At 50.7% G+C, this 27,862-nt stretch overlaps 1 protein-coding gene across 6 annotated transcripts; it reads right to left on the reverse strand.

Moving 5' to 3' along the window:
* Positions 1 to 523: 523 nt before the first annotated feature.
* UBN1 (ubinuclein 1) lies at positions 524 to 27,705 on the reverse strand. Of its 6 annotated transcripts, XM_017808708.1 has the most exons (19): positions 27,668 to 27,705; positions 26,860 to 27,281; positions 25,139 to 25,225; positions 24,175 to 24,270; positions 23,497 to 23,631; positions 22,945 to 23,048; positions 21,707 to 21,836; positions 21,398 to 21,598; positions 17,918 to 17,988; positions 15,794 to 15,923; positions 15,439 to 15,557; positions 14,851 to 14,979; positions 13,856 to 13,999; positions 10,968 to 11,018; positions 9,876 to 9,918; positions 8,349 to 9,566; positions 6,256 to 6,508; positions 5,870 to 5,959; positions 524 to 2,876 (listed from the first exon to the last, which is right to left on the reverse strand). In XM_017808708.1, the coding sequence occupies exons 2-19, from the start codon at positions 27,097 to 27,099 to the stop codon at positions 2,824 to 2,826; spliced, it is 3,294 nt and encodes a 1,097-aa protein (XP_017664197.1). In that variant the 5' UTR covers positions 27,100 to 27,281; positions 27,668 to 27,705; the 3' UTR covers positions 524 to 2,823. The 6 variants fall into 6 exon arrangements, with proteins under 6 accessions (XP_017664197.1, XP_017664193.1, XP_017664198.1 ...); XM_017808704.1 differs by having other exon boundaries at positions 21,398 to 21,836; XM_017808709.1 differs by lacking the exon at positions 13,856 to 13,999 and having other exon boundaries at positions 21,398 to 21,836.
* Between the last annotated feature and the right edge of the window lie 157 nt (positions 27,706 to 27,862).

The raw sequence follows: 27,862 nt of genomic DNA on the forward strand, positions 1-27,862 counted from the left end.
GGGACTAATTAGCAGCATTAGATGGGAGTGAAGTGCACTAACGAATGGCACTGCAGCTGCAGGAAGACACTGGATTACACTGGGATGGGATCAGGGCCTTCCACGTCTAGAGCCCAGTCGCTTCCTTCTTCCCAAATTTCAGGTAATACCTGAACCCCAGTAAACTCTGACATCAATGCAATAACCATTCACTCCTAGCTTTGGACACCACTGTTTTACCTTTGTGAATGAAAGGATCAGGCAGGATCACATCGTTGCTCCAGGGTCTGACCTCCACACGTCCTTTCCAGCAGACATCTACTTCAGGCACGAACAGGAGCACGTGGAATCAGATGCATTTCCATGCCCAAAACAGCTACAACAGAGCTGCAATTCACTCACCACATAGGAGAGCTTAGTTCAAACAGTCAATAATTCATTACTCACTCAACAAACAAATAATGATCCAAGCTGCAACACAAACTCTTGGAAACAAAGTCAGGAAACTAGAGGTAAGGAGATGGGAAAAAAAAAAGGCATTTTGGAAAGTTTGAAACAATTTATTCAGTTGTTCTGTACAAGATTAACAGTTTTCATACCACCCCCACCATCTTCAGCAAGACAGTCCCAACTCACACAAAAAAAAAATAGAATAGTAAACCACAGCTCTTACACCCAAAAGGAACTGCCATTCCCAGTAAGTGCCATGGGAGCCTTTCCTCCCCATCCCATCACGGAAGCGCTGCAAGGCCTCGCCCAGGCAGAGATGCCAGACTGGCTCCCCCTCAGCTGCAGGGTCTCTGCGTGGTCCTGCCTTGCTGCAGCTCTGCTCCACACCATTCACTCACTCATTATAGCACGTAAAGAAAAAATATCCGGCAGAATTCCCACCAAATAAACATTTCCCTGAGGCAAGAGGCTTTGCTAAATTCCTAGAAGGAGGGCGTTCTGCTCCGGCCACACTTCCCAGCAGGAGCGTTCAAGTGAAAGCAAAGAGAGGGAGGAGAACCAGTACCTCGAGTCACTCGCTGAGACCCCCAGTCCTGCAAGTGCCCCAACGCTCCTTCAGCTCCCAAGGGAAGCTGAAGGTGCAAAGTACCTCTCAGGATCAATGGGAACCATTGACATCCACTGCTCAGAGTCCACCAACAACTGCTGGGCTTCGTTCCAACAACACAGGTTCTGTCTTTGGCTCTTTTGCTACAACCCAGGTATTTGCTGTAAACAGACTGGAAATCTGAGCTGAAGTATTTTTTTAAATACAGTTCATTGATCTTGGGAAATTGGGTATCAGCTCAAACTGAAAACAGTCTCTCTTGGATCTTCATAAAACAGGGAAAACTGAAGTAGAGATTTGCTGGTATACTCGGGGTCAGCATCCTTCCCCAAAGCTCAAGGAGGAAGCTGCAAGCTTTTGCCTGAAATACCAGTAAATTCTACATGGATCAGCATGATTCCAGCGTGGCTGTGGGGGCCTGAGAGAAGGCAGAGCAGGGGAGAGCAGGAAATCAAACCTCAGGAAGCTCAGGTGGAACCACAACCTGCATGGTCTGAAAGGGGGGGCTCAGGGGAAGTGTTTGGGTCTAAAAGTTAAAAATATAACAAGAAAAGATACCCGCCAGTTGTAGCTGGTCCCTGTTCCTGCAGCTGTGCTGGGCACATGATCCTAGTGCAGAAATCATGGAGGAGAGCAATCTTTTCCTCTGGAATTCCTTTGATTAGTAGTGACCTTGGTTCATCTCCATCATTCCCTCTGCCCACCAAAGAGATCTCAACCCACGACCCTAGGAAAGAATGGCTTTAGGGGAGGGCCTGGAACCCGCCTGCACATACTGGGATGAGAACTGGTGCTCTTGCTGGATGTGGGACTGTGCTCAGTCACCAGGACACCACTGAAGTCCAGACAGTGCAGCTTTTTTTCTTTTTTTGATGTGCAACCATAAAAAGCTCTATTAAATAAACCAGAATACATTTTAAATACAGAATGATTAAAAAAGGGTTGAGGAGCACACGAAATAGGGCTGAAATGTGTGTCACTAGTCCATTCTTGCTCCACCATAAAAGGCACTGGAATTATGTCTTCCGATCCATGTGACATGCCGAGAAGTGTCCCATCCAATCCAATGCATTCGATGGTAATGAGGATAAAACTGAGCAGGAAAAAAGCATCCCTTCAGATGGAAAAAAATCCAGAAACTCAAAAGAAGTAGAATTCTCAAAGTCCATGACAGCATCTAAAAATGTCTCTCTAAATCCTCGAGGGGAACATCAGGTGGTTCCTTGGATTCACCACACAGGAAAATGTTAAGTCCTCCAATTAACTGTAGCACAGTCTTATAGTACAATTGGGAAGTTCCTCAAATGTCTTTGGGAAAGCACTGGCAGTGCTAGAATTACCCAAGTAAATCCAAAGCAGAAGAAAGAAGCACCTTTCATACCCTCCACGGGGAGACCAAGGAGGTAACTGGACTTGGAGGTACTTGGCAGCTGCAGACACAGGCGGGTGGGAATCACGGGAAACACCCGAGTGTCCCTGCGAGTTCCAGCTCCTGCCAGTGCCAGGGAATGCGTGAAGGGCAGCAGCAATAAAACAGTGCTACAAAATGCTTCTCTCATCAGGGCATGGCTCAAGGTGGCCCCTCGTGCGGGGCTCAGCTCTGGAAGCCTCCAAGCAGACGCACCAACGAGCTCCTCATCGCAGTTCAGTCTCTCCAGTTGTCGTACGAAAAAAAGAAACAGAAGACCAAAGAAAAGAAATGAAAAGACACAGCTGGTATCCAAAGTCCATGACCTGTCCCTCTTGGTTTTATCCCATGGGTGCTCTCGCTCCCCTCCTGGCAGGCGTCACAACTTGCGCTGCTGTGCATTGGACCCTTTGCCATGAAGCTGAGAAGCATCTGAAAGAGAGTAAAACCAAGTGGGAAGAGGGTTCGGCATCACCCCCATGGAGCTGGGACAGCCAAGCCTCTCTGCAAAGAGAGAAAGACCTACTCTGCCCTTGCAGCACCAAGGAGTGAGAGGGAAGAGGATGTTACTGGAGACATCTCCCGACTGGGAGCAGCCCAGGCTCTGAGTGAGGGACATGGGGAGCACTGAGGGTCTCCTGTGGCCTCCCCCAAAAAGCACCACGGCCCAGATCCCAATTGCTGGGGGATTTGTCAGCCTATGTCCTTCTCTAAAGCCACCCTGGCACATCTACCCAATCCAGGAAACCAGAAATACGTGGTAGGGTTGCCTTGCACCTAAAGGTGGTTGGAAATAACCCATTAGTGCACCTTCGCTGTTGGAATCACAGAACCATTAAGGTGGGCAAAGACCTCCAACATCATCAAGTCCAACCTGAACCCCACCTTGTCACCCAGCCCACAGCACTGAATGCCATGTCCTGTGATTTCTTGAACACTTCCAGGGATGGGGACTCCACCACCTCCCTGGGGAGCCCCTTCCAATGCCTGACCACCCTTTCCTTGAAGAAATTCCTCCTGATGTCCAACCTGAACCTCCCCTGGCACAGCTTGAGGCCATTTCCTCTTGTCCTGTTACCTCGGAGAGGAGATCAACTCCCCCCTTGCTACAGCCTCCTGTCAGGGTGGACTTTAGGTTCTTTATTAATGAATTAATTATTTAATTGGGTGCTTTTTTAATGAAGGCTTTAGGTGCCCACTGATAGCAACAGGAACCATAGGAATGCAACCACTGATGGAACAGAAGGGAGGGGGTGTGGAGGCAAAAGAGTAAAAACACTGAAGAGAGAAAAAGGAAGGAACTTCAGGAAGCAGAAGTTTTCCAGGAGCAATTAAAACTCCAATCAGACCAGGACGAACATCTCAGGCAGTACTGAGATGTGCAGTTAAGCAGCAGAGGCACCGAGCAGCACAGCAACAGCCCCTTCTCCAGGACAAGGAGAAGCTCATTCCATGCAAGAGCTCAGCCCAGCACGTCCCGTTTCTGCAGCGAGAGGCAGAACCAGCCCCAGCCCCAGAACAGCACAAAGGCACCTCCACCAGCAACAGCAGCACTGACAGCACACAAGCAAGCACTGGATGCTCCTTGCTCAGAGGTTTGTGGATGGACACTGGTATAAAAGCACTTTCATTAAGACATCAGCATTTGCAGCAAACTCCCCCACGCCAGAGTCCTCTCAGCTTTCACACACAGCAGTACAGCTGTGGCCAGATGTTCATACAGCCAACCACAGCCTGTGCCACAGCACACATTAATTCATTGTAAGGTTATGGGGGGTCACTTAAATATCTACTGTGTTCTACAGAACACCAAGGTTGGGAATATTCTCAGAGATGGCAGCACTAGGCTCAGCCTCTAATCTTCATGTGAAACCACCAAGCGAGAAAGCAAGTCCTTGCTGAAGCTGTATCCGTGGTCAGTTTTCCTTCACTTATTCCCAGTGACCTTTTGTCTGCTCACAGCTCCTGGCACTGCATCCTGCTGTAGAGTCCATCAAAAATTCTTGTTATAACCCCTATAAGCAACAGTGAAGGAACCACTCTAAATTCCCTCAACTAATGGGGCAAAGAACTCTTCCTCAGTGACACAGAACACATTCCACAACCCACGTTCAAATCACAAACACTCATCTCACTCTCAGTAATGTGAATTTACAAACAGGAAGGAAGGGTTGTCACACCAGTGATCACCACTAGAGCCTTCTTCAACTTCACCACACTGGAGTGGCACAACAACCCACCTCAAACTTCTGGACAAGAAGCAAAGACAACCAATTCTTTGCATTTTCAGCGCACAACACACTCTTCTTTCTTCAGCAAACAAACACCACGCTCAGCAGTCAAGGGCATTTTATTCCATGACTGCTCCAGGAGGCCACAGGTGGCCTGACAGCCATAGGATTAGGCAAACACCCACTCCTAAATCAGGCTCAGTTGCCCAGAAAGACAATCCCAGCAGGAGCAGGTAGTAAGAGACTGAACTGCACTGAAGTGCTAAAGAACACGACTGGGAAGGCAGAAATAGCAATTACCAGTGGGATAAGCAACTCCCCAAAGCAGGTAAGCCTGACCTGCTGGCCCTGACTTTCAATTTTCCTTACTACTCTCCTTCTTTGGAAAACTCTTGTTTTATGCATCACTTCTGCAGGCATCAGCTGGGGCAGGAACAGGCTCGACTGCCGGATCATCATGTTGTCACCAGCAAGTCTCTGCATTTACACTACAAACTTGTCGTGAAGGAGATGCCAATTAGCTCAGAGCACAGACACAAGACGTTCTGGTCTGACACATCTTATGTAGGTCACCAGAAACAAAACTCCACAAAGCCGGAATATTCATTCCAGGGCAGTCCTGGCAGGCTGTGCACAAACAGGCACAGCTTTTATCCTGGCAGGATAATTCTGAGTATCTCCAGGAACCAACACTTGCTATAAACACTAAGGGCTCATCATTCCAGAAATCACAGAATCATGGAATGGTTTGGGGTGGAAGGGACTGTAAAGCTCATTTTGTTCCAGCCCCTTCCCTGGGCAGGGACACCTTCCTCTATCCCAGGTTGCTCCAAGCCCCGTCCAACCTGGCCTTGGACACTTCCAGGGATGGGGCAGCCACAGCTTCTCTGGGCAACCTGTGCCAGGGCCTCACCACTCTCACAGGGAAGAATTTCTCCCTAAGCACAGAGTCATGGAATGGTTTGGGTTGGAAGGGACATTAAAGATCATCTAGTCCAACCCCCTGCCATGGGCAGGAACACCTTCCACCAGACCTCTCTGGTCTGAGCCCCTCTGTGCCTCAGGGAGGCTGAGGGCTTTAGCAACAACCCCACCAGCTGGAAAACACAGACAAGCTTGGTTTGAGCCCTAAAGGAAGGACCTGCTGAGATAGAGGACGACTCACGAGGCAGAAGACAAACACTGACAAGTTACCTGGCAAACTCTGTGGTAAATGAGTGGACAGGGCAGAGTGTGGGAGTGGCGCTGCATGGTGGGGGCTGGAGTGCAAACCAGCCAGAAGACCTAGAGAGAAAAACAAAGAAAGGAGAGGGAAAAAGGAACAAATACACATCGAAGGCAGAAACAAGCAGAGGAGCTGCAGCAATTAGCTTAGAGCTATTGGGACTTCTGGGCTAGCTCTAGGGACGTGCTCAAGGTTCTCCAAATGTAACTGCTGGGGATGTAAAAGCAGGGACTACAGCACAAAGCAACAGCCAGAGAGATGGGTCGGTCTGCAGCGGGTCAGCAGAGCAGAGCACGGCAGTTGTGATCTGCCAGCACAGGCACGGGGAACACGAGTGTGCCCGGGGGATACTCACTGTGCCCAAGGCCGTGGTGGAACGTCCCTGGAGCAGGTCCCGTGACTATGGCATCCTTTGACACTCCTGCTTTTGGGGAGGAGTCGGAGCTGAAGGAGATGACATGGAGAGGGAAGGAATGAATAGGAGAGATAATACCTAACGGGGTGGAGCTCAGGGCAGCCGGCAGCTTTGGGTTGCTCGACTTGTAGGATGGAGCCAGTACACTTAGGGAGGAAGAACTGGTTAGCAGCACAGCTCCACTAGTTCCTTTCTGAAAAGCAATGGAAAAGGTCAGTCAGGAGTGGGAAAACCAAGGCAGAGCATTATTCATACTTATAAATCTGCAAAAAATGGGAGTGCTCAAGAATCCCTCCTCACAAGGAGCGCCCTCCCAGTCAGGGCCCAAGAGCTGCCAACATCTGAGGCCATCAGGACGTGCCCAGGACACTGGCAATCCAGCTCTTCTAAGTGTGGCCATGCTGGATTTGCCTCCATTATTCCTTGCTCTGGAACTGTGCAGAGAAAAAGCTTCCACACTGCCTGTGCTTCCACACTGCATTCCAGGGGGGATGCTTCCTACTCCATTTTGGCAGCACATCACTCCTGACAACTCAAGGCACCAAGGTTTGGCACCCAAGGCACCCAGGAGTGTTATCTGGGATCTCTCCCATGGAGACAGGCACCACTGGGAATGCTTCCCAGTAACAGAAAACACACAGGGGTTTCCATTTCCATTTAAATGGAAACCATTTAAATGGTTTCCAGGCCCATTTAAATACACTTATTGAATTGTCCAGCTCTTCCCACGTGCCCAAAGGAAGGCAGGGATGAGCAGCCAACTACAAATGAATACAACAGCATTAGGAACTATTATTTTTTTCCTATAGATAAAAATTAAGGGCCTTATACTATTAAGTAATACAATATTATAATAATTAAAGTCTGCAGAGGTAACCTGGGAGTCCCTTATGAGATACTGTATCCCAACAAACTCAGACCCTGAATTCCTCAGTGTGCCACTGAACTCCATTCCAAAAACATCACTTCAGCAGCTTTAGAAATAACTGGGAAGGAACAGAAAGTGGGCAGAGATAAGCACCAAAGCAGGTGGGGAGGCATTTGGAGCTTAGAGCTCAGAATCAGCGCCCACTGCAAGACAGACACTGAGGGGTTGGAATGAGTCCAGGGAAGGGAACGGAGCTGGGGAAGGGGCTGGAGCAGCAGGAGCAGCTTAGGGAGCTGGGGGGGCTCAGCCTGGAGAAAAGGAGGCTCAGGGGGGACCTTCTGGCTCTGCAACCCCCTGACAGAAGGGGGGAGCCGGGGCAGGGGTGGGATCGGGCTCTGCTCCCAGGAACAAGGGACAGGATGAGAGGGAATGGCCTCAAGTTGTGCCAGGGGAGGTTTAAATGGATATTGAAGAAATTCCTTCATGGAAAGGGTGGTCAGGCACTGGCACAGCTGCCCAGGGTATGGTGGAGTCCCCATCCCTGGTGGGACTTAAAAGCCACGTGGATGTGGCACTTGGGGACATGGTCTAGTGGTTGGCAGTGCTGGGGGATGGTTGGACTCGATCTTGGAGGGCTTTTCCAACCTTAATGACTCCAGGATCCTATCACCACAGGTTATGTATGAGCCAGTTGTTAAAAAAGTGGCAGTAATACTAAAATGACTTGCAATAACTTAAGGGAGGCCAAGTTTGTAGATGTAACTAATAACAAATTGATGATTATACTTTCAGTTCACGCAATGACTTTTAGCTCTTGTGTTAAACTACTTTACTGCATTTTCTCTTAATCCAAATGGGAGCCCTACTGTCCCCGTAACTCCCAAATCCAAGGCAGGAACATGACACAGCCTATGCAAAAACTGCAGTTTGGAAGGTACCAAAGAATTCTGCTTAGCTGTTCTTTTAAGCTGAAAATGAAAGCTTGAACTGGGGAGTGCAAGCCCCTGGCAAAGGCCGCGACTTCCAAGCTAAGCAACTGAAATCCAGACAGTCATCCAAGAACTTCAGGAAATGCTTTAGAAATCTCCCCTATGGCAGGTCTGAACACAGCAGGAGCTGGCCAGCCCCAGGCCATGTTTTCTCCTGGCTGGCACAGCCCCCTTACCGGCACAGAGGTAGAGGCTGCGGTGCTGCTGACCACCGCTGGCTTTAGGGACGAGGTCAGCAGCTTGGCCACCCCCTGGGTGCCCCCGCTGGAATCTCCGTTGGAGCCCCCGGGAGGTGCCACCAGAGTGAGCTTCTGGGACACAGGAGGCTTCTTCAGCGAGGAGCTGGAGGCCGGGCGGGCGGACACAGCCGGGGCAGGGGCTGGGCCGGGCAGCAGCGCCCCGGAGGAGCTGCCCTGGTTTGCAGAAGCTCCAGAGGAGGAGCTGCTGGAAGAAGCCCCGTGCTTGGAGAGGGACCCAGCAACAAAAGGCGATTTGTAGGATTGTCCTGAAGAGCCGGAGCCGCTCGAGTGCTTCCCGCTGTAGCTGAGAGATGCTGAGGATGAGCCCTGGCTCTTGTGGGAGCCGCTGGGGTTTGGAGCACTGCCTGGTGACGCAGAGGAATGGAAGCTCTGAGCTTTGGTTGATGACTTGACCTGCTGGAGGAGGGAGCGTTGGGGCAGGGGCGAGGAGGACTTGGGGTTCTGCAGTTTGACAAAGGGAGCTGGGGAGGTGAAGGTTTTCTGGAGCTGAGTGCTGGGGTGAAACACCTTCACCTGGGAGCCGGGCACCGGCGCGGGGGCCTGGGGGCCGTGGCTGGGCCGCACCAGGCTGTGGTGCTTCTGCTTAGCCTGGTGGGCATCAGCAAGGATTTTGCTGGGGGAGGCTTGGCAGGAATGCTCTTTGTAATTAGAGTTCTCTGTCTTCTTGTCTTGAGAAGACTGGCCCAACGCCAGGGCCTGCTCAGCCAGGAAATTTAGAGGAGACTGGAGGGAACCAGAGGAAGATGTAGGGGAAGGGTTGGACTTTGGAAATGTCCTCTTCTCCTCTGAGGATGCAAGAGTTGGGATCTTCTCTGGTGGAGCTTTTGGAGGTGCAGGAAGAGTAAAGTCAGGGCTCCCTCCCGCTCTGCTGTTCAGCACAGCCAGTTCCTTAGAGACTGCTTCCAGGGAGGAGGTGGGATTGTGAATTAGGTCCTCATCCAAGGAGTCATCCTTGAAGGTAGCAGGAGTGCCACTGCTGGCTGCCTGGGCTGTCCCAAGGGACAAGAGTTCTCTGGTTTGGGCACTGATGCCCAGAGCTCCTCCCTGGGGCTCTGAAGACATGGCCGAGGTGCTGCTCGAGTGCACTGAAGGAACAGACACCGACAGCTTTTTATCTGCCTTGCAGGAAGATTCCTGGAACAAAATCACAAGAGAAGGCACAGTCAGAACAGAGACAGGGTTTACTGCTGAAAAGGGAAGGGAAGGTTCCCACTTTGGGGATGAAAGGCAGAATACACGTTCTGTGCCTGTTGACCTCCCTCCCAGCTGCCACTGCCATCAGTTTTAGCTGCTGTTCTACTTGTTTGTTGAACCCCCATACTGAGTAAAGCCATTTCACAGTACCTAATGTACAGACACGAGGCTCAAACACAGGATTTGAGATGGCAGTCATTTGACTCTTGGCATATGCCAACCACGAGAACCAGAAAACACAGAACTCACCTTCACTTTCACCTTAGTAGGAGCCATAACTTTCTTCTTCGCCCTGTTTTGAGGGAGACAAAAGAAACACAACTCACTGAATGCCCATAGGGAAGGATCCAAGGAGGGAGAACACCTGGGCCCTGTTAGTGATGATCCACTGAGCCTTTTGCCAAGACCCAAGGGAACAGAGGCAGCATCTCGGGTTGCTAGGATTCAAAACTACATGATATCTGGTTGCTGCTCTAGGAAGCCCCAGCTCCCACACAGGGGATGAATTAGGAAGTGGAGCAGAGTCTTGGAGTGGCAGCAGAGCAGTGAAACACTCACAGGCACGTCCTGCACCACCACTGCTGCCCTCACTACAGCAACACCCCGAGAGAGACTGGCACAGACACTGTTGTGGAGAAGGTACACAGTTATTTTAGGTTCCCAGAAGAAGTCAAGGATGCAAAAGCATCTGCCAAATCCACAGAGAACAGACCATTTGGCCTGGTCAGATGCAATCTCTGCTACAAGACATCCCTGAGCTGCTGGAATGGTTGGCTGAGGGAAGGATGACTCTACACTCCATTTCATACTCTTCCTCACACTTCCCCTCGCTCATCCAACGCCAAGAACAGGACTGTGTGTCAAAAAGACATGAGCCTAAATCCGTGGCATCATCTATTATCCACTGCAGCAAGATCCATGAGACCCTTTGGCATTAAAGCCCCTGTCCAACTGGATGTTTGGGTTTTGCCACCCACTTTCACTGGTTTGAGCTCCTTTAACCAGGCAACAAGAAAGAGGGAATCCAGACTGCAGGAAGGACCAACTGAACAGGCAGCAACAATCCCAGTGCTACCATCACACTCCGTGTCACCTCCATCTGCCAACCAGGGCCTGGCACAGAGGCTGCTGAACAAGGCCAGGAGGCAGCCTGGCTTCAAAGGCTAAAGCACCTCAGGAAGGTGGAGCTGGGAGATGTCACACACAAACTGCCCTCCCTAGACCTCCCCAGCGCTGAACTATCTGTGAGGAGCCAAGCTCAAGTGCTCCTGCATGATCCACCCAGGCCCCAGGGAACGGACTGCACCAGTTCTCACTCCAAAGGAATGCTGGGATACTCACAGGACTGATGTGAGGTGTCCGTGTACACGCCTGCTCTCCTTAAACAGTGTCCTAAGAAGGGAAGAGAGCAATGAGAAGTGATATCCAGCAAGACCCAGTAGAGCAGCTGGGATCACTGGAGACAGAGCTGCTCAGTACAGCAGGGGACTTAGTGATTACATCACAGAGAGCAAATATATTCATCCCTTTTCCAGGAAGATCCTCCTGAACTCCCAACACAATTCCCTCTCGGGGGAGCTACGCTTGTAGGCGCTGGAAAGGCCATTAAGGCAGTTGTTGGACAGTAACTAAGGAAAAAGCTCTGCCAGTTTAAAAATCCAACTGGAGAGGCAGAACCACCACTCAGGCGGGTTGCTACTGCTCACAGATCATCCAAGAGCTCTTCACCAACTTCCAGGGAGAAAGGCTCCCTTCCCCTGCCTCACACAGCAAGAAGGGTGAGAAGCCTTCACTTTGTGTCTGTGTTGCCAGCAAAGAGCTGAGGGGAGTTCTTACACCAGCACAGACTGATGAACAACTGACTGAGCACAACTGAGACTGAGCTTCATCCCAACCCTGCACTACTGAGGCTCAGGAAACCAGAATCTCACGTGAGTCCTACTTCGCCCAAACCAGCTGCCCTCAGCTGCATTCTCACATAAGTTATAAACACACCTTCAGTACTGGAATGGAATACAATTCCTGTCTGATATTAACAGATTTTTGTCATCCTTTTTCTTTAAAAAGCAAGCTTATTTTAACCTCATATTCCATTAATCCTCTCTGAGTGTTAACAGAGGAAACAGACTCACGGCAGGGCCTCTCTAAAATCTTACACAAAATTGCTACTCTGTCCACCTTCAAGTTCCTCTTAAAGATGAGCTTCTGTGATCATGAAGACAGTGAATCAAGCTGACTTATTCAGAAAACTGTTACAGTTCTAGAGTCACCAACTGCCCCCTTCTGTGTGGCTGTCGCTCCATCCTCTGTCTTTAAACCACAAAGTCATAGAATATCTCAAGTTGAAAGGGACCCAGAGAGATCATCAAGTCCAACTCCAAGTCCCAGCAGGAGAAACCACTGTCCTTGAGCCATTGGAAAGCAACCAGAAAATCCACTTTTACTGAGTCATTCTGTAGTTAACTCCACTGGAAGAGCCTCCTACACCGAGTCTTAGGTGAACACCCGAATGCCTGACAACAGTTACACTGACAAACAAGGGGTGAAAGATTTTATTTTCCTTTCATTCAATGAAAAGAGATTTTAAAACTTGGAAAACTAAGACCTGATAATATCCTCATTAACTAAGTAGGAATCTTCACCCACCTCCTAATGCCTTGTTTCAGCTCCTGTACCACCACACTACGACCATGCACAGTCCTGTGCTTCATGTGCACAATCAACTGCAATAAACAGCCAAGGACTTTTCCAAGTGGATCTGTGCTGTGCTACTCATACTTACTGCTCTTAAGAGCTGGTACCTACTTCCTTTATCCCCCAGGAAACCCAAAAAGCAAATGCAGCAGAGAGAAGACAGCACTGCCCAGCTCGTTAAATGCAAAGAGACAGAGACCATGGAATGGCTTGGGTTGGGAGGAACCTTAAAGATTCCAGCAGTAAAACTGTTCAGCTGTCCTTTCTTTAAAAGCATTGAGCAAAACAAAGCAGGCCAGGAGATGATGACAGTGCCAGAAAATGACTCTCTGCCATTTGTGTGGCTCTCTGCCACTGCCAGCTCAATGGCAGGGAAGGTGGAGGGTGGGAAGGAGCAGGAAACAGCAGTGAGGACCCCAGAAAGGGTAAAGAAACCACACCAAGTTCCTATTTACACTGCTGACTCCCTGATAAGCCCCTAAAACTTTCTGCTTTGCCTTCTTTTGGGAATACTCCAGGGAAGACTTCCCAAAATGCCTGAAAAATGTATCCTTTGTGATTACAAAGTGATCCTTTGGAATACAGAGTCAAGAAACCACAGCCAGGCCAGTCAGCCTCATCTCAGTGCCAGCTCTACCTGCCAGTGGCATCCATCAGAGGTCAAAACAAGGCCAAAGCTACTCACTGTTGTAGCTTACAACCTGACCTGCACTCTCAGCAAGTTTGGGGGTGATGTGAAAAGGGAGGAGGGGGGAGAATATGCTGGAGGGCAGGGCTGCCATTCACAGGGCCTTTCCCAGGCTGGATAAAGGGGCCAACACAAACCTTGTGAAGGTCAAGGAAGACCAGCACAAAGTCCTGCAGCTGAGATGGGACAACCCCAGGCAGCACTGTGGGGTACCCAGGAAAGGGTCTGGGGGTCCTGGTGGGCAAGTTGAGCCACTGCTGCAAAGGTGTCCTGGCAAACTGTACCCTGGGGGTGTGAGCACTCCCCTTGTTTAGCACCTGTGAGGGCACATCTGGACACAGCATCCCGTTTCAGGGTCCCCACAGTACAAGAGAGATGTTAATAAACTGGAGCCATCCCAAGGAACATGTGACAGCCAAAGAGAGGTGGAGGGAACTGGGTTGGCTCAGCTTGGAAAAGGAGAAGCCCGAGGAGGAATCTAACAGCACTTTTCCACTGCCTAAGAGTAGTAGGGACAGGGAGACATGGAGAAGACAGAGACAGACCTTTCTCAAAGGTGCACAGTAAAGAGCAAAAAGAGGGAGTATTCAGTTCAGTGCAAAAAGGGGAATTCTGATTGGAAATAAAGAGAAAAGATTTCATGAAGAGTGATTAAGGACTGGAACAGGAGCCCAGAGATGCTGTGGTGATCTCCCTCCTTGGAGATCCCCAAAACTCCGCAGGCCAAGGCCCTGAGCACACTGACCTAACTCTGAATCCAGCCATTCCTGAGCAGGGGTAAAACTAACGACCTTCCCAGGTCCCTTAGGACAAGGAATCCCTGCAGCACAACTTGATTCTTGCTCACCTGGCCTGCATCCAGCCTTTTGGCCAAAGGGGCTTCACCTCTCCTTCTAGGAAGGTCTTCACATAATCCTCTAGAGACTGAGCTTTATTCTTGTCAAGGTCATAACCATCCAACTTAATCTTCACCAAGTGGCAAAGCAGCTCCCTGAAGAACAGGAAGATTTCAAATACAGTTACGCAGATTAACTTTTCCCACTTGGAGCTCGTTCTCTTTATCCAGGGCTGGATAAATACACCAGGACACACCTGGCCCTGCACAACACCTTCCTAAAACAACTGACCCTGCACTGCTTTCCCAAGAAAGGGGAAGGGAAAGGCTCCTTGCTCTGTCTATGCACACACATTGATCCACCAGGGAGAAAAGTCTTGTTCCCCCTTCCCATTTTATTCTCCTGAAACAGCTGAGGCAGCAAATCAGTGGCAGAATCACTGGCACCATTAACAACCACAGAACTGAACCTCCCAGCAAGGAGAAGGCAGGAAGAGAAGTTGGCTTTGCCCTAAACCAATCAGCACCTCAATTTGTTCCAGAGTAAGACGAAAAAGACAGCAGGATTGATTCTCCTTTTACCCTTTGTCATGTCCCCTCCTCCAAACACTCCCTTCCCTGTCAGACCCTGGTGCCAGGCAGCAATCCCCTACAGCTTTAACTGCTTCCACAACCACAACCTGGTTGCACTAAGAGTCTTGGCTGCAGGATTTCAGCAATTCAGCTGAGTTCCTTCTGTTCCCAAAGATCCCTCGCTCTCTTCTGGACTCTGCACAGTCTTAGCACCTCTCTCAGAGTTGGCCTGTGCCTGGAATCAGCTTCAGGGTGACATTTATTAAATGGAATAGTGGCTTCCATAAATAGCACCGTGTGCCACAAACCTCCAGGCTGATTGTTCTTACAGGTGATCAGCTCTGAAAACAAGATACAGATGCCAAAACGCTTCACTTCCAACTGCAAACAGTAAGACAAGTCAAGGGTTTGCTTAATATCTAAACTATTCAGACCTGATTTCATCACTCCATTGGAATTTCTTCCGCGGCCCCGCAACGCGCTTCCCTCCCTTCTCCTCATCCTCCTCATCGTCAGAACAAACTCGATCTCGCTGCTCCTTGTCCTTCTCCTCCTCCAGCATCCTAAAATGGAGACAGAAAATGTGGAAGTCAAGAGGCTCATGGAGAGGATTAAATATGTCTGACCAGCACTGGTCAGAGGTCCCAGCAGTCAGTGATCTCTGGCTTAGGGTGCAGGCTGAGCTGAGGGCTCAAGGTTAGGAAATCTCCCAATATTTTGTAATAGAGACCATGGGACTAATCCAGCCTGGCTGTTCCCAGGCTGCCACGTTCTCAAAGACACGCCTGCACACGTGGAACACTTCTGTCAAGCTCTGGTCCCATCAGTGCTGCTGTAGCTGGCACTGCCACAGACAGCACAGAGAACATACACAGCTTAATTAGGCCAACCAATGCCCATCAGCAATTTTTGCCTACAGAACAAAAAGAGGAGGTAAATAAACTTCAGGAGAGCAGCCTCCAGGCCACAGGGAGCCTGCTGGAAAAAGCTACAGGTGCAGAAGGAGCAAACAAGGAGCTTACTTGGCAAACTTGGCCTGAGTGTGGGCTTGGCACTCCTCCTGGTACTTGGCAACCTGCTCTGGCATGGCCCTGCCAATGGCTTCCTTGAGCTTCTGCAGGGGCTCCCTCAACCGGCCGCCCTAGAGCAAGCACAGAACACACTGAGGCTCCACTGGGGTGTTCCAGCCACGACCCCCAAACCTGGCAGGGCGAGCCCTGGCCAGGCCTGAACACACCCCTGTGCCTGAGCCATGCTCAGGGCAGGACACCACCAGGTCAGGGGACAGCAGCTGAGCCCTGGAGCTCAGGGATAACACACACACACACACAGACACACACACACACAGGAGACAGGGCTGTGCTGCCCATCCCTCACCTGCTCATAGAGATAAAGCTTCCGGGCCCTCTTGACCAGGGTGTCCTTGCTGCAGGGGAAGAAGGCAGCCAGGTGTGCATACACCCCTGACCTCACCTGGCTGCTCAGCTCCCGGGTCTGCAGCTCTATGCTGAGGGAAAAAACAAACACAGTGTTCACCAGGAATCTGGCAGGGATTCCCTAAGCAACATCCATAACACTCTGAGGCAACCCAGGGAGCTGGGAGAGAGGGACACGGGACAAGCCAAACTGCATGGAGGCTCGTTATGTTCTAGAATCAACAGACTCAGGCATTTTATCCCAAGCTGTACCTTTCACTCTGGTCTCAGAGCAGCTGGAAAAGGAACAACAGGATGTCAGCATTCTCACTTGTCCTGCAGCTCTCCCTGGCAGCTGAAGTGAAGGAGTGTCAGGCAATGTGCAGAACTACACACTGGTTATGTCAGGTGCTATGGCAGTTTAATTCAGGACAATATGGACTCAAACCCCATCCCTTGGGTTTCAATTTACTTCCCAGAGAGTAGGTTAGAGAGGTCAGTGTGTGCCAAACCCATCTACACAGTTACACATAACTTGAGAGACTGGCTTTTTAAGCCACTTCTCAGTGTCAATAATAAATGTAAAAAACCCCCAGCTGATTCACCATTCCCATCATCATCATCACAGGATGGTTTGGGTTGGAACCACCTCATCCCACCCCTTGCCATGGGCAGGAACACCTTTCTCTAGCCCAGGTTGCTCCAAGCCCTGTCCAACCTGGCCTTGGACACTTCCAGGGATGGGGCAGCCACAGCTTCTCTGGGCAACCTGTGCCAGGGCCTCACCACCCTCACAGGGAAGAATTTCTAATATAAATCTCTCCCCTTTTAGTTTATAACCATTTCCCCTTGTCCTATCACTATCTGCCTGCGTAAAAAGTCACTCTGCCTCTCTTTTAAGCTACCTTTAGGTATTGAAAGGCCAGAAGAAGTTCTCCCCAGAGCTCTTCTCCAGGTGAACCCCCCCAGCTCTCCCAGCCTGGCTCCAGAGCAGAGGGGCTCCAGCCCTTGGAGCATCTCCGTGGCCTCCTCTGGACTCTCTCCAACAGCTCCACATCCTTGTGCTGTTGGTTCCCCCATATCCTGAGGCAGCTCTGCAGGGGGGTCTCACCTGAGGGGGCAGAGGGGCAGAATTCCCCCTCCCCTGCTGCCCACGCTGTGGGATCAGCCCAGGGCACGGGGGGTTTCTGGGTCCCAGCACACACAGCCAGGGCATGTCCAGCCCCTCACCCACCATCACCCCCAGATCCTTCTCCCAGGGCCGCTCTCAATGAGTTCTCTCAGCTTATATTCATGTCTGGGATTGTCCTGACCCCAATTCTACAGCAAAGTCATACAAACCCATCTAAACCTCCTCTGACTGTGGCTGAAGTGATCAGTTTGACATCAGACCAGGACCGTGTGCAGCCAGCACTGGAACGCTGGAAGGTGGGAATCGCCCCTCGAAATGAGAGGGCAACACAGTCCCAAACCTCCCTCCAGCAGTTCACTGCAAGTGCCTTGATAAACCTTAATGAAATTAAAACCTGTGTGTCAGTATTATTACACTGATCACAAAGCCCTGTGCACTCAGCAGCCTTCTCCAGGCACCTGCAGAAGAATGAAGCCATTATCTATCTACCAGCAGCTGCCTGAGCAACACTGGCATTCTGTAATTTGGGGCCTCAAAAACACAGAGCAGGAATGGAGCTCCTCCAGTCTGCCCAGAGAGCCAGAACACAGAAGCCTTATCCCAGTTATAAAATATTCCATATTGCATATAACTTACATAGCAAAGAACATGGCTGATATTTCTGACAGGGAAAAATTTGCTGTTCTTGCATCCAGCTACACTCACAAGTCAAGTGACCAAATTCAGGCACACAAATATCAAGCATCATCTTGAGAACAGGAAGCCTGGATGTATCCCCTCCAACATTCTCCTACCTCAGCATATTTCAGCTGAAAGCCATTTCCAAGCGATTTTCCTGTCTTCCTAGGCATGTTCTGCCTGGAAGACCTGTACAAGGACAAGATCTCCTGCTAAACCTGCTCCTGAATTTACCAAAATTCTCCTTTCCCACCCTTCCATGCTGGCAGCACTTACTCCAGTATGATGTTGTTGATATCCTGAGTGAAGAATCTCTGTTTGCCTTCTCCCTCGGCAGCCCTGGCAGCCTGGAAGTTGGTAAATAAAACAAGTCAGCAGCAGTTCACAGATGGCACAAGCAACTGAGTGTTTTCTAAACCACCACAGAAACAATGCAAAACAAAGCACAGTTTTATTCCATACACTCTGCACCGCCCAAAAGCTGCCACAACTGACAGGAGAAGGGAGATCGTGCCCTGTCCTCTTACAACTCCCCAGTTCAAGTCCAACCCTGACCTGGTAACACCAGGTCCTACCACAGACCTTCCCATTCTGGATTCTCCCCTCTAGATGCACTGGATTTACTACTCTGGAGTGAAGATTCCTCCTTTTAATGGGACAAAGGAGATGGCTTGGGAGCAACTGGCTTCTTTAGCAAACTTCCCATGGGAAGAACAACAGTTTCAGGGCATGGCTTTAACTTCACAGCAGAGCTGTTGGATTGAGCAATGTGAGCACAGAGCTTGTCCCTGGAACAGGAAAAATCATCCTAAGCACATTTAATGAGGGTTGACGGGACTCATCACCAGGTTTTCTAGATCAATCTGGAAACTAAGCCAAGAAACCAACAGAAAGAGTCAGAGCCACAGGGGATGTGTTATTCCCAGTTAACACCATGGAAACAACAAGAAAAAGTCCTGGTCAGGAAGCTTCCTGAGCTATGACTGCAGCTCACACAGTGCTGCCCAAAAAAATCACACCCATGAAAAATATGTCCAGCAGGAAAATAATTCCAAGAGATGAATGAGATAGTAGAAAATTGCCAAGAGATTTCAGTCTCTTCTGAGTGGGGATATAAACAAAACTGGGATCCATCACAAGGCACCACATCCAGAAAGTGAAAAGGAGACCAGGAGAGGGCATGATTTTGAAATCCCCTGATTTGCCATTCCAAGGTTGGCAAACAATTAATTTATGCCCAGAAGGTGCACATTCCTCTCTGCCAGCAGCAGGTCACAGACAGCTGGTGATACCAAAGGAGAAGGCTCAATGCTAAGGAGAATCCTCAACAGGAAAACTATCTTAGGAAGAGAAGAGAGAGTTAAAGTGGAATCAGTTCAAATAGAAGAGGAAATGCCTGGAAGCTCCATTTAACTCAGGAGATGCTCCCACCTGCTGGGAAGAGACTTGGCTCTCAGACAGAGGTACAGCACCTCTTCATTCCCACCTGCAACACAGTCCATGTCCCAAAATCCCAACTGACACAGAGATTGTTAAATCTTATCTCTTCCTTGGTTTCTTTTCCTAACATACACAGTCCAGCAACAAAAAATCTAAGCAGGAAAATGTGGCTAATCTGCTATTATACTGTCTTGAAACACAATAACAATTAACCTGATATCATAGGAGCCTCCAAAATATTCTCCTTTAACTCAGATATATTTAGAAAGAGCTGTTTTGGCGCTTTCTGAAATAGAAACATCCATGAAGAGCCTGTTCTTATTATCAGCTGTGGCAACACTTTCTCCAATTCCTCCTTCCCCTCTATCTACTCACCCCCACTGTGTAATTTCTCAGCAGAACAGTTCTCTAACAGCAGCTTATCTTCAGTAACAGGAGTTATTCAATATCTCTTACTTAGTAAGAGGTGCTCTAAACTGATGTGCCCCAGAGGGCAAAACACACACCACTACAGAGGTCCAAGAGCAAGTTTATGACTTAAAATCAACGTTCAAAAACACATCAGTAGCAGGAGCAAAACATCTCAGCCCTTGTTGACAGGCTGGTGATGTCAGCCCTCACACCAGAGAAGCCCCACAAATCTGAAAGCACACTCTGACACCAGGAGAGGGATCCCTGACCAGCACACAATGTTTTCCTTCTCCAGAACAGACTGGAGCACCTCAAAGCACAGCACATTTGGGAGAAGATGAGTCCCACAGGAGTCCAGCTGCGGAAGGAACTACTGGTGAAAAGACAGAGGATCACCTTTCTAGAAATTAATATATTCCACTCCTTAAATGGTACCTCAATCTCAAAATGTTAAGGTGGGTAAAGGACTCCAACTGCCAGTGGAGCAGCTCCAATGTGGGAGATGTCAAATGGTGCCCTGTGAAGGCATCTGCCTGTGTGTGACATGGGAAACAGCTTCAGCAAACCCTCAAGCCCCATCTACAGGGCTTTCCAGGCCTTCTCACATTGTAGAACTGGTGATGCTTTCCAGCTGCATCCTCTTATTTTACCTACAGAGCACTGTGCACCACTTTGCTGTCCTGAGCAGCACAGCACATTAAAGATATTATGGTGGAATTTGTCCTTGTCATGGTTTAACCCCAGCCTGCAACTCAGCCCCACAGAGCCACTCACTTCCCTTTCAAGGGATAGGGGAAAGAACCAGAAGGGCAAAAGTGAGAAAACTCATGGGTTTATCTAAAGAGTTTATAGAGAAAGCAAAAGCCACGTAAGCAAAGCAAAACAAGGAATTCATTCCCCCTTGCCCTCAGCAGGCAGGTTTTCAGCCATCCCCATGAGAGCAGGGCTACATCACATGTAACAGTGACCTGGGAAAACAAACATTCCCCCTCCTCCTTCCCCCAGCTCTGTACACTGAGCATGACCCCATGTTTCTGGGATGCCCCTGTGGTCAGTTGGGATCAGCTGTCCTGGCTGTGTCCCCTCCCAGCTCCTTGGGCACCCCCAGCCCCCTCGCTGGCAGTGCTGGGTGAGGAGCAGCACTGTGTAAGCACTCACTGCTCAGCAATAATAAAAACATCCCTGGGTTATCAACACTGTTTTCAGCAAAAATCCAAACCAGCCCCATATAGAATCACAGAATGTGCTGAGTTGGAAGGGACCCACAAGGACCATCAAGTCCAATGCTGTTCCTGTTCAGGACCATCCCCAAGAGTCACACCATGTGCCTAAGAGGATCATCCAAATGCTCCTTGAGCTCTGTCAGCCTTGGTGCTGTGCCCACTGCCCAGGAGAGCCTGTTCAGTGCCCCACCACCTTGTGGAGGAAGAACCCTTTTCTAATATCCAGCCTAAAGCTCCCCCACCACAATTCAGGCCATTCCCTCAAGTCCTGTCACCAGTTCCCACAGAGAAGAGATCAGTGCCTGCCCACCAGCTATCATGGAGAAAATTAACTCCACCTCAGCCCAAAACAGTCCTCCAGCCCCACTAGTGCACATTTAGGTTCATTCATGTTAAACTGACTTTGGAAATTACCTCTTGCATCAGGTCCATACTTTGCCAAGAGAGATAAAGAAGGAATCCTGATAGGTGTGGTACATTCAGTAGACAACAAAGCCCAGACTTTGACACCCCCTGACATCTGGGCCTTCAAGAAAGTACCTTAGAGTGTGACACAAAGGGGTGACCCCAGTGGCACTGCAAAACTGCCCCAGTGGAATGTTCTCTGTCCCTGCCACACAAACCCAGCAGAGCTGTCCCCTCTCCAATGAGCAGCAGTGCCAGTGTCCCCTCCCTGCCATACCTGAGCCAGCTCTTTGATGCGTTTCTCCAGCGGGGCTGGGAGGCCCTCAGGGAGGGATGGCGGCTGCTTGAAATCCTGCTCCAAGCCCGTGCCACCAGGATCGCTCCCATCCTCCACATCAGGGAAGGGGCTGCCCTCTGGGGACTCGCTGAGGAGCCTCTCCAGGTCCAGGTCACTCAGGGAGTCCATGGCTGTGGCTGCCTGGAGCAGGTCGGTGTCACTGGCGTGGCCGAAGAGCGAGAGCAGAGGGTCCGGAATCGCCTCTGCCTCCCTCGGGCCCGCAGGGTCTGCTGGGGAAGGAGCCACCACCTTCTGCTCTTCATCTTTTTTCTTCTGAGCATCCTTCTCCTTCTGAAACTTCTTCAGCATCTCCTTGACACTGAGAGCTCCAGAGTATTTTTTCTTCTTCTTCTCCTTACTTGCATTTAATGCTGTGAAGCTGCAAACAAAGTATGGAGGAGGAAAGGGAACTGAACACAAGACTAAGGAGCAGAACGACACATTCACCCCATTTCACCAATTCCCTGGAAAGTCTTAGCCCCTTAACTAGTTACACCAGGAAAAGTGTTCTACAGCCTCTTAAGGTCATGCTGCCTGTTCAGCTCTGAGAAGGGAAGGCTGTCCTGCCTCACTGCAGAGAGGTGCTGGGGTTTAAACCACCTCCACCAAAAATAAACTTTTATTTAGTTACATGTATTATTCCAGCAGGGAAGATTGGGAAATGCACAAGCCACTAGTGCAGAGGAAACTGAAGCAAAAGAGAATTTCGTGAAGCTTTTTGCTTATTAAGACCAGGAGAGCAAATTCCTTTTCCTCGCTCGCTATGAAAGAATCGCACCCTGGAGGTACCGTGTCACACATGGTTTGGTGTTGCCCAAAAGCAGATCCATGCAGGGAAAAAGAAATCACAAAGAATAGTTACAGGAAGAAGGAAAAGAAACAGGAGGAAAATGCAGGAAAATAGTCAAAAGCAACATACAGACAATGAAACAGAAAGGCTGGGCAGACAAAAGCAAGGACAGAGCAACAGCACAAGATGACTTAGAACAAAATGAAAACTCACTCATTTTACAGCCCAAAAGCTGCAAAAAAGCTGAGCACTCATCCAAGAAATACTTTGGGCAGGAGTACAAATGCCCAGCAACAGCAGCAACACAGCCTTCTAACCTCTCCCTCCCTGCCAGCCTGGCACTTGTATGGCCCCGAGTCCAAGCCCTTCCCACCTGCCTTTCCTCTCACAACTTTTTCCCAACAGTTGTTGTCTTTCTCTCCACTCTCAGTATCTGTTCCCACCCTCAGTATCTAAACAGACTCCATCAAACATCAACACTGCAGCCAGCTGTGCCTGTCTGTGCTTGGATACTCCTGCTGTGGAGCTGTGCTCCTTCCCTGATCATCACCTGCCTTTCTTTCCCACTTTGGAAGCAATGGGGGTTTTCCTGCCAGGGTTTGTGCAAAGTGCATTCAGGCAACACTGCAACAGGTCCTACTGAGCCACCCTGAAGCAAGGTGTCAAGCAGCAAGAATTCCCTCCTCCGCCTCCTTACCCAGCTTTTGGAAACTTGGACTTTTTGGATTTCTTTTCCTTGTCGTAAGAATCATCTTTTTTCTTCTTCTTCATTTTTTCACCTCCATCTTTCAACTTCCGCTTCTGCAGAGGGTTAAAGCCAAGTCACAGTCAGAGTCTCCCACAACGCTACCAGCACTCCCAGTGACACTTTGGGACCTTTCCCAAGAATTTCAAAACACTGGACACATTAACCCAACCCCCCTACATCTATCACCACAGTTCTGGCACACGTTGCCTTTGACAGCACACCCAGCTTCTACTCTTCACCACCACCATGCCAAGTGAGTTCCAGGGTGACAGGGAGCTGCTGTCAGCTCTGCTCTAGGAACCAGGCAACTCCACCAGAGTTTCATCCATGCCACACCAGACATGCTTCATTTTACTATGAAATATAGGGACACAATGGGATTTCAAGCGCTCATCCCTATTTTGCACACACCAAGTCACAAATCTCTCCCAGTCTGAATGTCAACACACTCATGCAGCGAGCTCTAACAGAGGAAATAATTGAGAAAGCTGCCCTGCTGACCTTGGGACACTTCTTCTTCTTCTCTTTGACATAGTCATCTTCAGACTCAGACGCCTGACGGAACTGCAGTGTCCCTGAGTTGATGTAAAACCCTCCATACTTCGTAGTAAGAGAAGCAGGAACAAGCTCATCGTACTGGAAACAACAGAGAACAGTTTATTGGCACTGTAAGTTTTGTTACTTTATCCCATAGCTGAACTGTTTGGAAAATGGAGTGGGATTCATAGAATCACAGAATATCCTGACTTGGAATGGACCCACAAGGATCATCAGTCCAACTCCTGACCCTGCCCAGGACACTCCAACAACCCCACCCTGTCCCTCAGAGCATTGTCCAAACCCTCCTGGAGCTCTGGCAGCCTCAGTGCTGTGCCCACTGCCCTGGGGAGCCTGTTCAGTGCCCAACCACCCTCAGGGGGAAGAACCTTTTCCTGATATCCAGCCTAACCCTCCCCTGACTCAGCTTCATGCCATTCCCTCAAGTCTTGTCACTGCTCATGAGAGTGAAGAGATGGTGCTCCCCCAAGACCCGACAAGGCTGTGGAATGCTCACCAGCATCCTCCCGCCCCAGAATCTCTCATTCCTCAGTGCTGGCACACTCCTGGCTGATCCTGAGGTGCCAGCTCAGCGCCCAGGCTGTCCCTTTTCCCCACCCTCACACCCACCCCAGCACTCACGGCTTCAGAGTTATCGATGAAGGAGTCGGACTCGTCGTAGCCGTACCCCATATCAATCAGGTCCTGAATCCGGTCCTTCCTGCGTCTCTTCCCCCCCTAAACAAGCAAAGACTGACACTGTGATCATCTCCCTTTTGCAGCTACCACAGGGACAGCCCCAATACAGGACACAGACACTGGCTCCAGGACAGGAATGAGCTGCAGCAGAACCAAACCAGGGTTAACACATCCCACTGGACTCTCAGGATGTGGTAAATCCAGTTTTAGGCTTTTCCATACAGAATCAAAACAGTGCAGCCAAATTAAACAAATCACTGCCTGCCAAGCTGACTTAGTGCCAGCAGGCTTCATGCTGAACTGGGTCTGCACCCCTTCAACATTCCTGCCAGGGCTCTTCGCTATGGATTGCTCTTCCATAGTTGCTACACAGTGAGTACAGACTGGGTACTGCAGGCACCACACACACAGAGTGTGTTAGGGTGACCCATGGGTCAAACCTGGATCACGAGGCAACGTACAACTCGCTACCCAAAAGTGCCAGCTGTAAAACACAATGTGGTTTTATTGCAAAAGTGAGAGGAAGAACAGAAAGAAACAGGTAAGGCAGCACTGCCCTGAGGGCAGTGGATTCACCACAGCCCTGTGCTCACAGACTTGGCAGATTCCATCCTGCCACAGCAACAAGGTCTAGAAATGAATTTTTGCTCAAGGAAATTAAATTTTATCAATTATAGTAAGTGATTTGCCACTCACTTTAATTCATGTCATTCACTTTAATCAGGCACATCTGACTTAAGAACAAATCTGAACTATTTTTGCAGCCCTGAGACAGAAAAGGAACATAAAAATCAGCACGTGCCAGCCAGGATAAAGGACTGGGGGAGAAAAGGAACCTGAGAGCCAGGAGCATTAACCAGCACTGCCCACCCCCAGGAATAACAGCAGAGAAAGAACAAACACCTACATATTTTTCTTCAAACTTCCTTGCAAGAGCCTCCACTTTATGTCTTTCCTTTTCCTCATCATTAAAAGGATCAGTTGGGTCTTTCTTCTGTAAAAATAAAAGACACAAAACCATCAGAATCAATGCTGCTACCAGAACACCATGAATTAAACCCATCCCGACTGGAGCACCAGCCAAATCAGCCCTTGGGACAGGCTTTGGTACAGTGCTGTGCCATGTCTTCCTCAGGGACATGGATGGGGGGATCACAGCCCTCAGTGTGTTTGGAGATGGCACCAAGCTGTGTGCAGTGGTTGACTCACCTGAAGGGTGGGATGGGACATCCAGAGGGACCTGGACAGGCTGGAGAAGTGGGACCATGGGAACCTCATGAGTCCTGGGAGAAGGATCTGGGGGTGCTGGTGGGTGAGGGGCTGGACATGCCCTGGTTGTGTGTGCTGGGACCCAGAAACCCCCCGTGCCCTGGGCTGATCCCACAGCGTGGGCAGAAGGGGAGGGGAGGATTCTGCCCCTCTGGTGAGACTCCACCTGCAGAGCTGCCTCAGGATATGGGGGAACCAACAAAGGAAGGACATGGAGCTGTTGGAGAGAGTCCAGAGGAGGCCACGGAGATGCTCCAAGGGCTGGAGCCCCTCTGCTCTGGAGCCAGGCTGGGAGAGCTGGGGGGGTTCACCTGGAGAAGAGAAGGCTCCAGGGAGACCTGAGAGCCCCTTCCAGGGCCTAAAGGAGCTCCAGGAGAGCTGGAGAGGGACTTGGGACAAGGGATGGAGGGACAGGCCAAGGGGGAATGGCTTCCCTCTGCCAGAGGGCAGGGTTAGATGGAACAGTGGAAAGAAATTCTTCCCTGTGAGGGTGGGGAGGCCCTGGTACAGGTTGCCCAGAGAAGCTGTGGCTGCCCCATCCCTGGAAGTGTCCAAGGCCAGGTTGGACAGGGCTTGGAGCAACCTGGGCTAGTGGAAGGTGTCCCTGCCCATGGCAGAGGGTGGAACGAAATGGGTTTGAAGGTCCAACACAAAACACTGTGTAATTCTGAGAGTGTCTCTGTTTTGGATGCTCTCTCAACTAGTTCTGTACCTGTCTGTTTATCCCAACTCCCAAAAAACCTCTAAAAATAAGCAGCATTAAACCCTACCTGACTGTAATCAGTTCTGAAGAGCAGCAGTAAAAATTAGTAGAATCCAGTAAGTTTCTTTCCATAGAAAACAACTCATAATACAAAGTTTAGATTCTGCAGGAGTGTGCATGTCATTGTTTCCTGAGAAATGGCTTTCGACAGCAAAGAGAACTGTCAGGTAACACCCGAAAGCACCACATCCCCCACCCATAAGGAGATACCAAGGACTGAAGTGGGAATATTGATGTGCAGCAGAGCACAGTCCTCAAAAAGATACAGCCACATACTCCAGAAACTCCTCTGGTCCTCTTTGGAGAAGAGCAAGCCAGGTACCAAACCCCACTTCAGATCAGTCCTTTCTAAACTAAACAGGCTTTACATCCCACGGCCTGCCAGCAACACAACACCTTTCCAACACAAAATTCCAGCCAAGGCAAAGGAGTGATACAGCGTGGCCTGACAAGGAATCCTGTCTGGACATCAGTTCTCCTGCCTGTGGGATGCTCGAGTACCCTCCTCCCCCCCCAGCAAACACAGAACCAGCTCCCAAAGCAGCAACGCTGAGACAGGCACGGCACAGGTTCCCAGAGGCCAGGAGGGCACTCACCTTGTCACCTGAGGAGCTCCCTTTGACCTTCCCCCGGCAGCTCTTGAGCAGGTCTGGGTAGAAGAACTCGGGGCAGCGCTTGTGGTCGGGCTCGAAGAGGGTCAGTGTGATCCGCACGGCCGTGGCCGTGGGCTCGGGCTCCGGGGGCTGCTCCCCGTCCTCCCTGCGGGACCTCTTGAGGAAGCTGCTGCTCAGGGGGCCGTGCAGGGTGGTGAACGACACCCTGTGGGGCTCTGTCATGGCTCTGGCCAGGGCTCACCAGCCCTCACGGCATCGTTCCCTCTGCATCGGGGAAGGGCTGTCCGGCTGCACGGAGGGATCGCACCGCTGGCTGAGGATGACGGGGGTGTTGGCAGCAGGACAAGTCCTTTGGTTTGGGAGTTTTCCTGGGAAATGACAGAGGGCTGTGCTGCCAGCGCCTGCTGCAATTGTTAGAGAGAAAGAAAGAGCAAGTCAGTCCTTGCACCAGAATTCCCTCCAGCGCTGGCAGCCTCCCATTGCCCCTCCTGTCCATCCACAGGTCTCCCTCCTCACACCACACCGCTCCATGTGTAAGGGCTGAAGGAAATCCAGCTGCCAGGGAAGCAAAACGTCCCCGCCAGACGGTCTGTGACAGGGCCCAGCATCCCCGGGCACAAACACCGGCCTGGGGCTGCACCTCCCGGGGCCGGGGCTGCGCTCGGGCCGCCTGTTCTCCCGCTGCACGGAGGGCCGGACACCCCCGTGAGCGGGCCCGGGGCTGAGCGGGCCCCGGTTTGGCGGTGCCGGTGCCAGGTCGGGTCGGTGCCCCCGCCCCCCCCTCACTCACCCGCCGCTCGCGGCCGCCCCGGCCCCGCTCCAGCCCCGCGCCCGCGTCACGTGGGCGGCGCTGCCCTCGCGCCGGGGCCGCGCGCGCCGCGGCCAATCAGCGGCCGCCGCCGCGGCCACGCCTCACGCGAAGGGGCCGCCCCGGGGCACGTGACCAGGGAGGACCAATCCGCGCCGCCGGCACCGCCCCGTCCCG

This window comes from Lepidothrix coronata, unplaced genomic scaffold (assembly GCF_001604755.1).
Source record: "Lepidothrix coronata isolate B3197 unplaced genomic scaffold, Lepidothrix_coronata-1.0 Scaffold24, whole genome shotgun sequence".
NCBI lineage: Eukaryota > Metazoa > Chordata > Aves > Passeriformes > Pipridae > Lepidothrix > Lepidothrix coronata.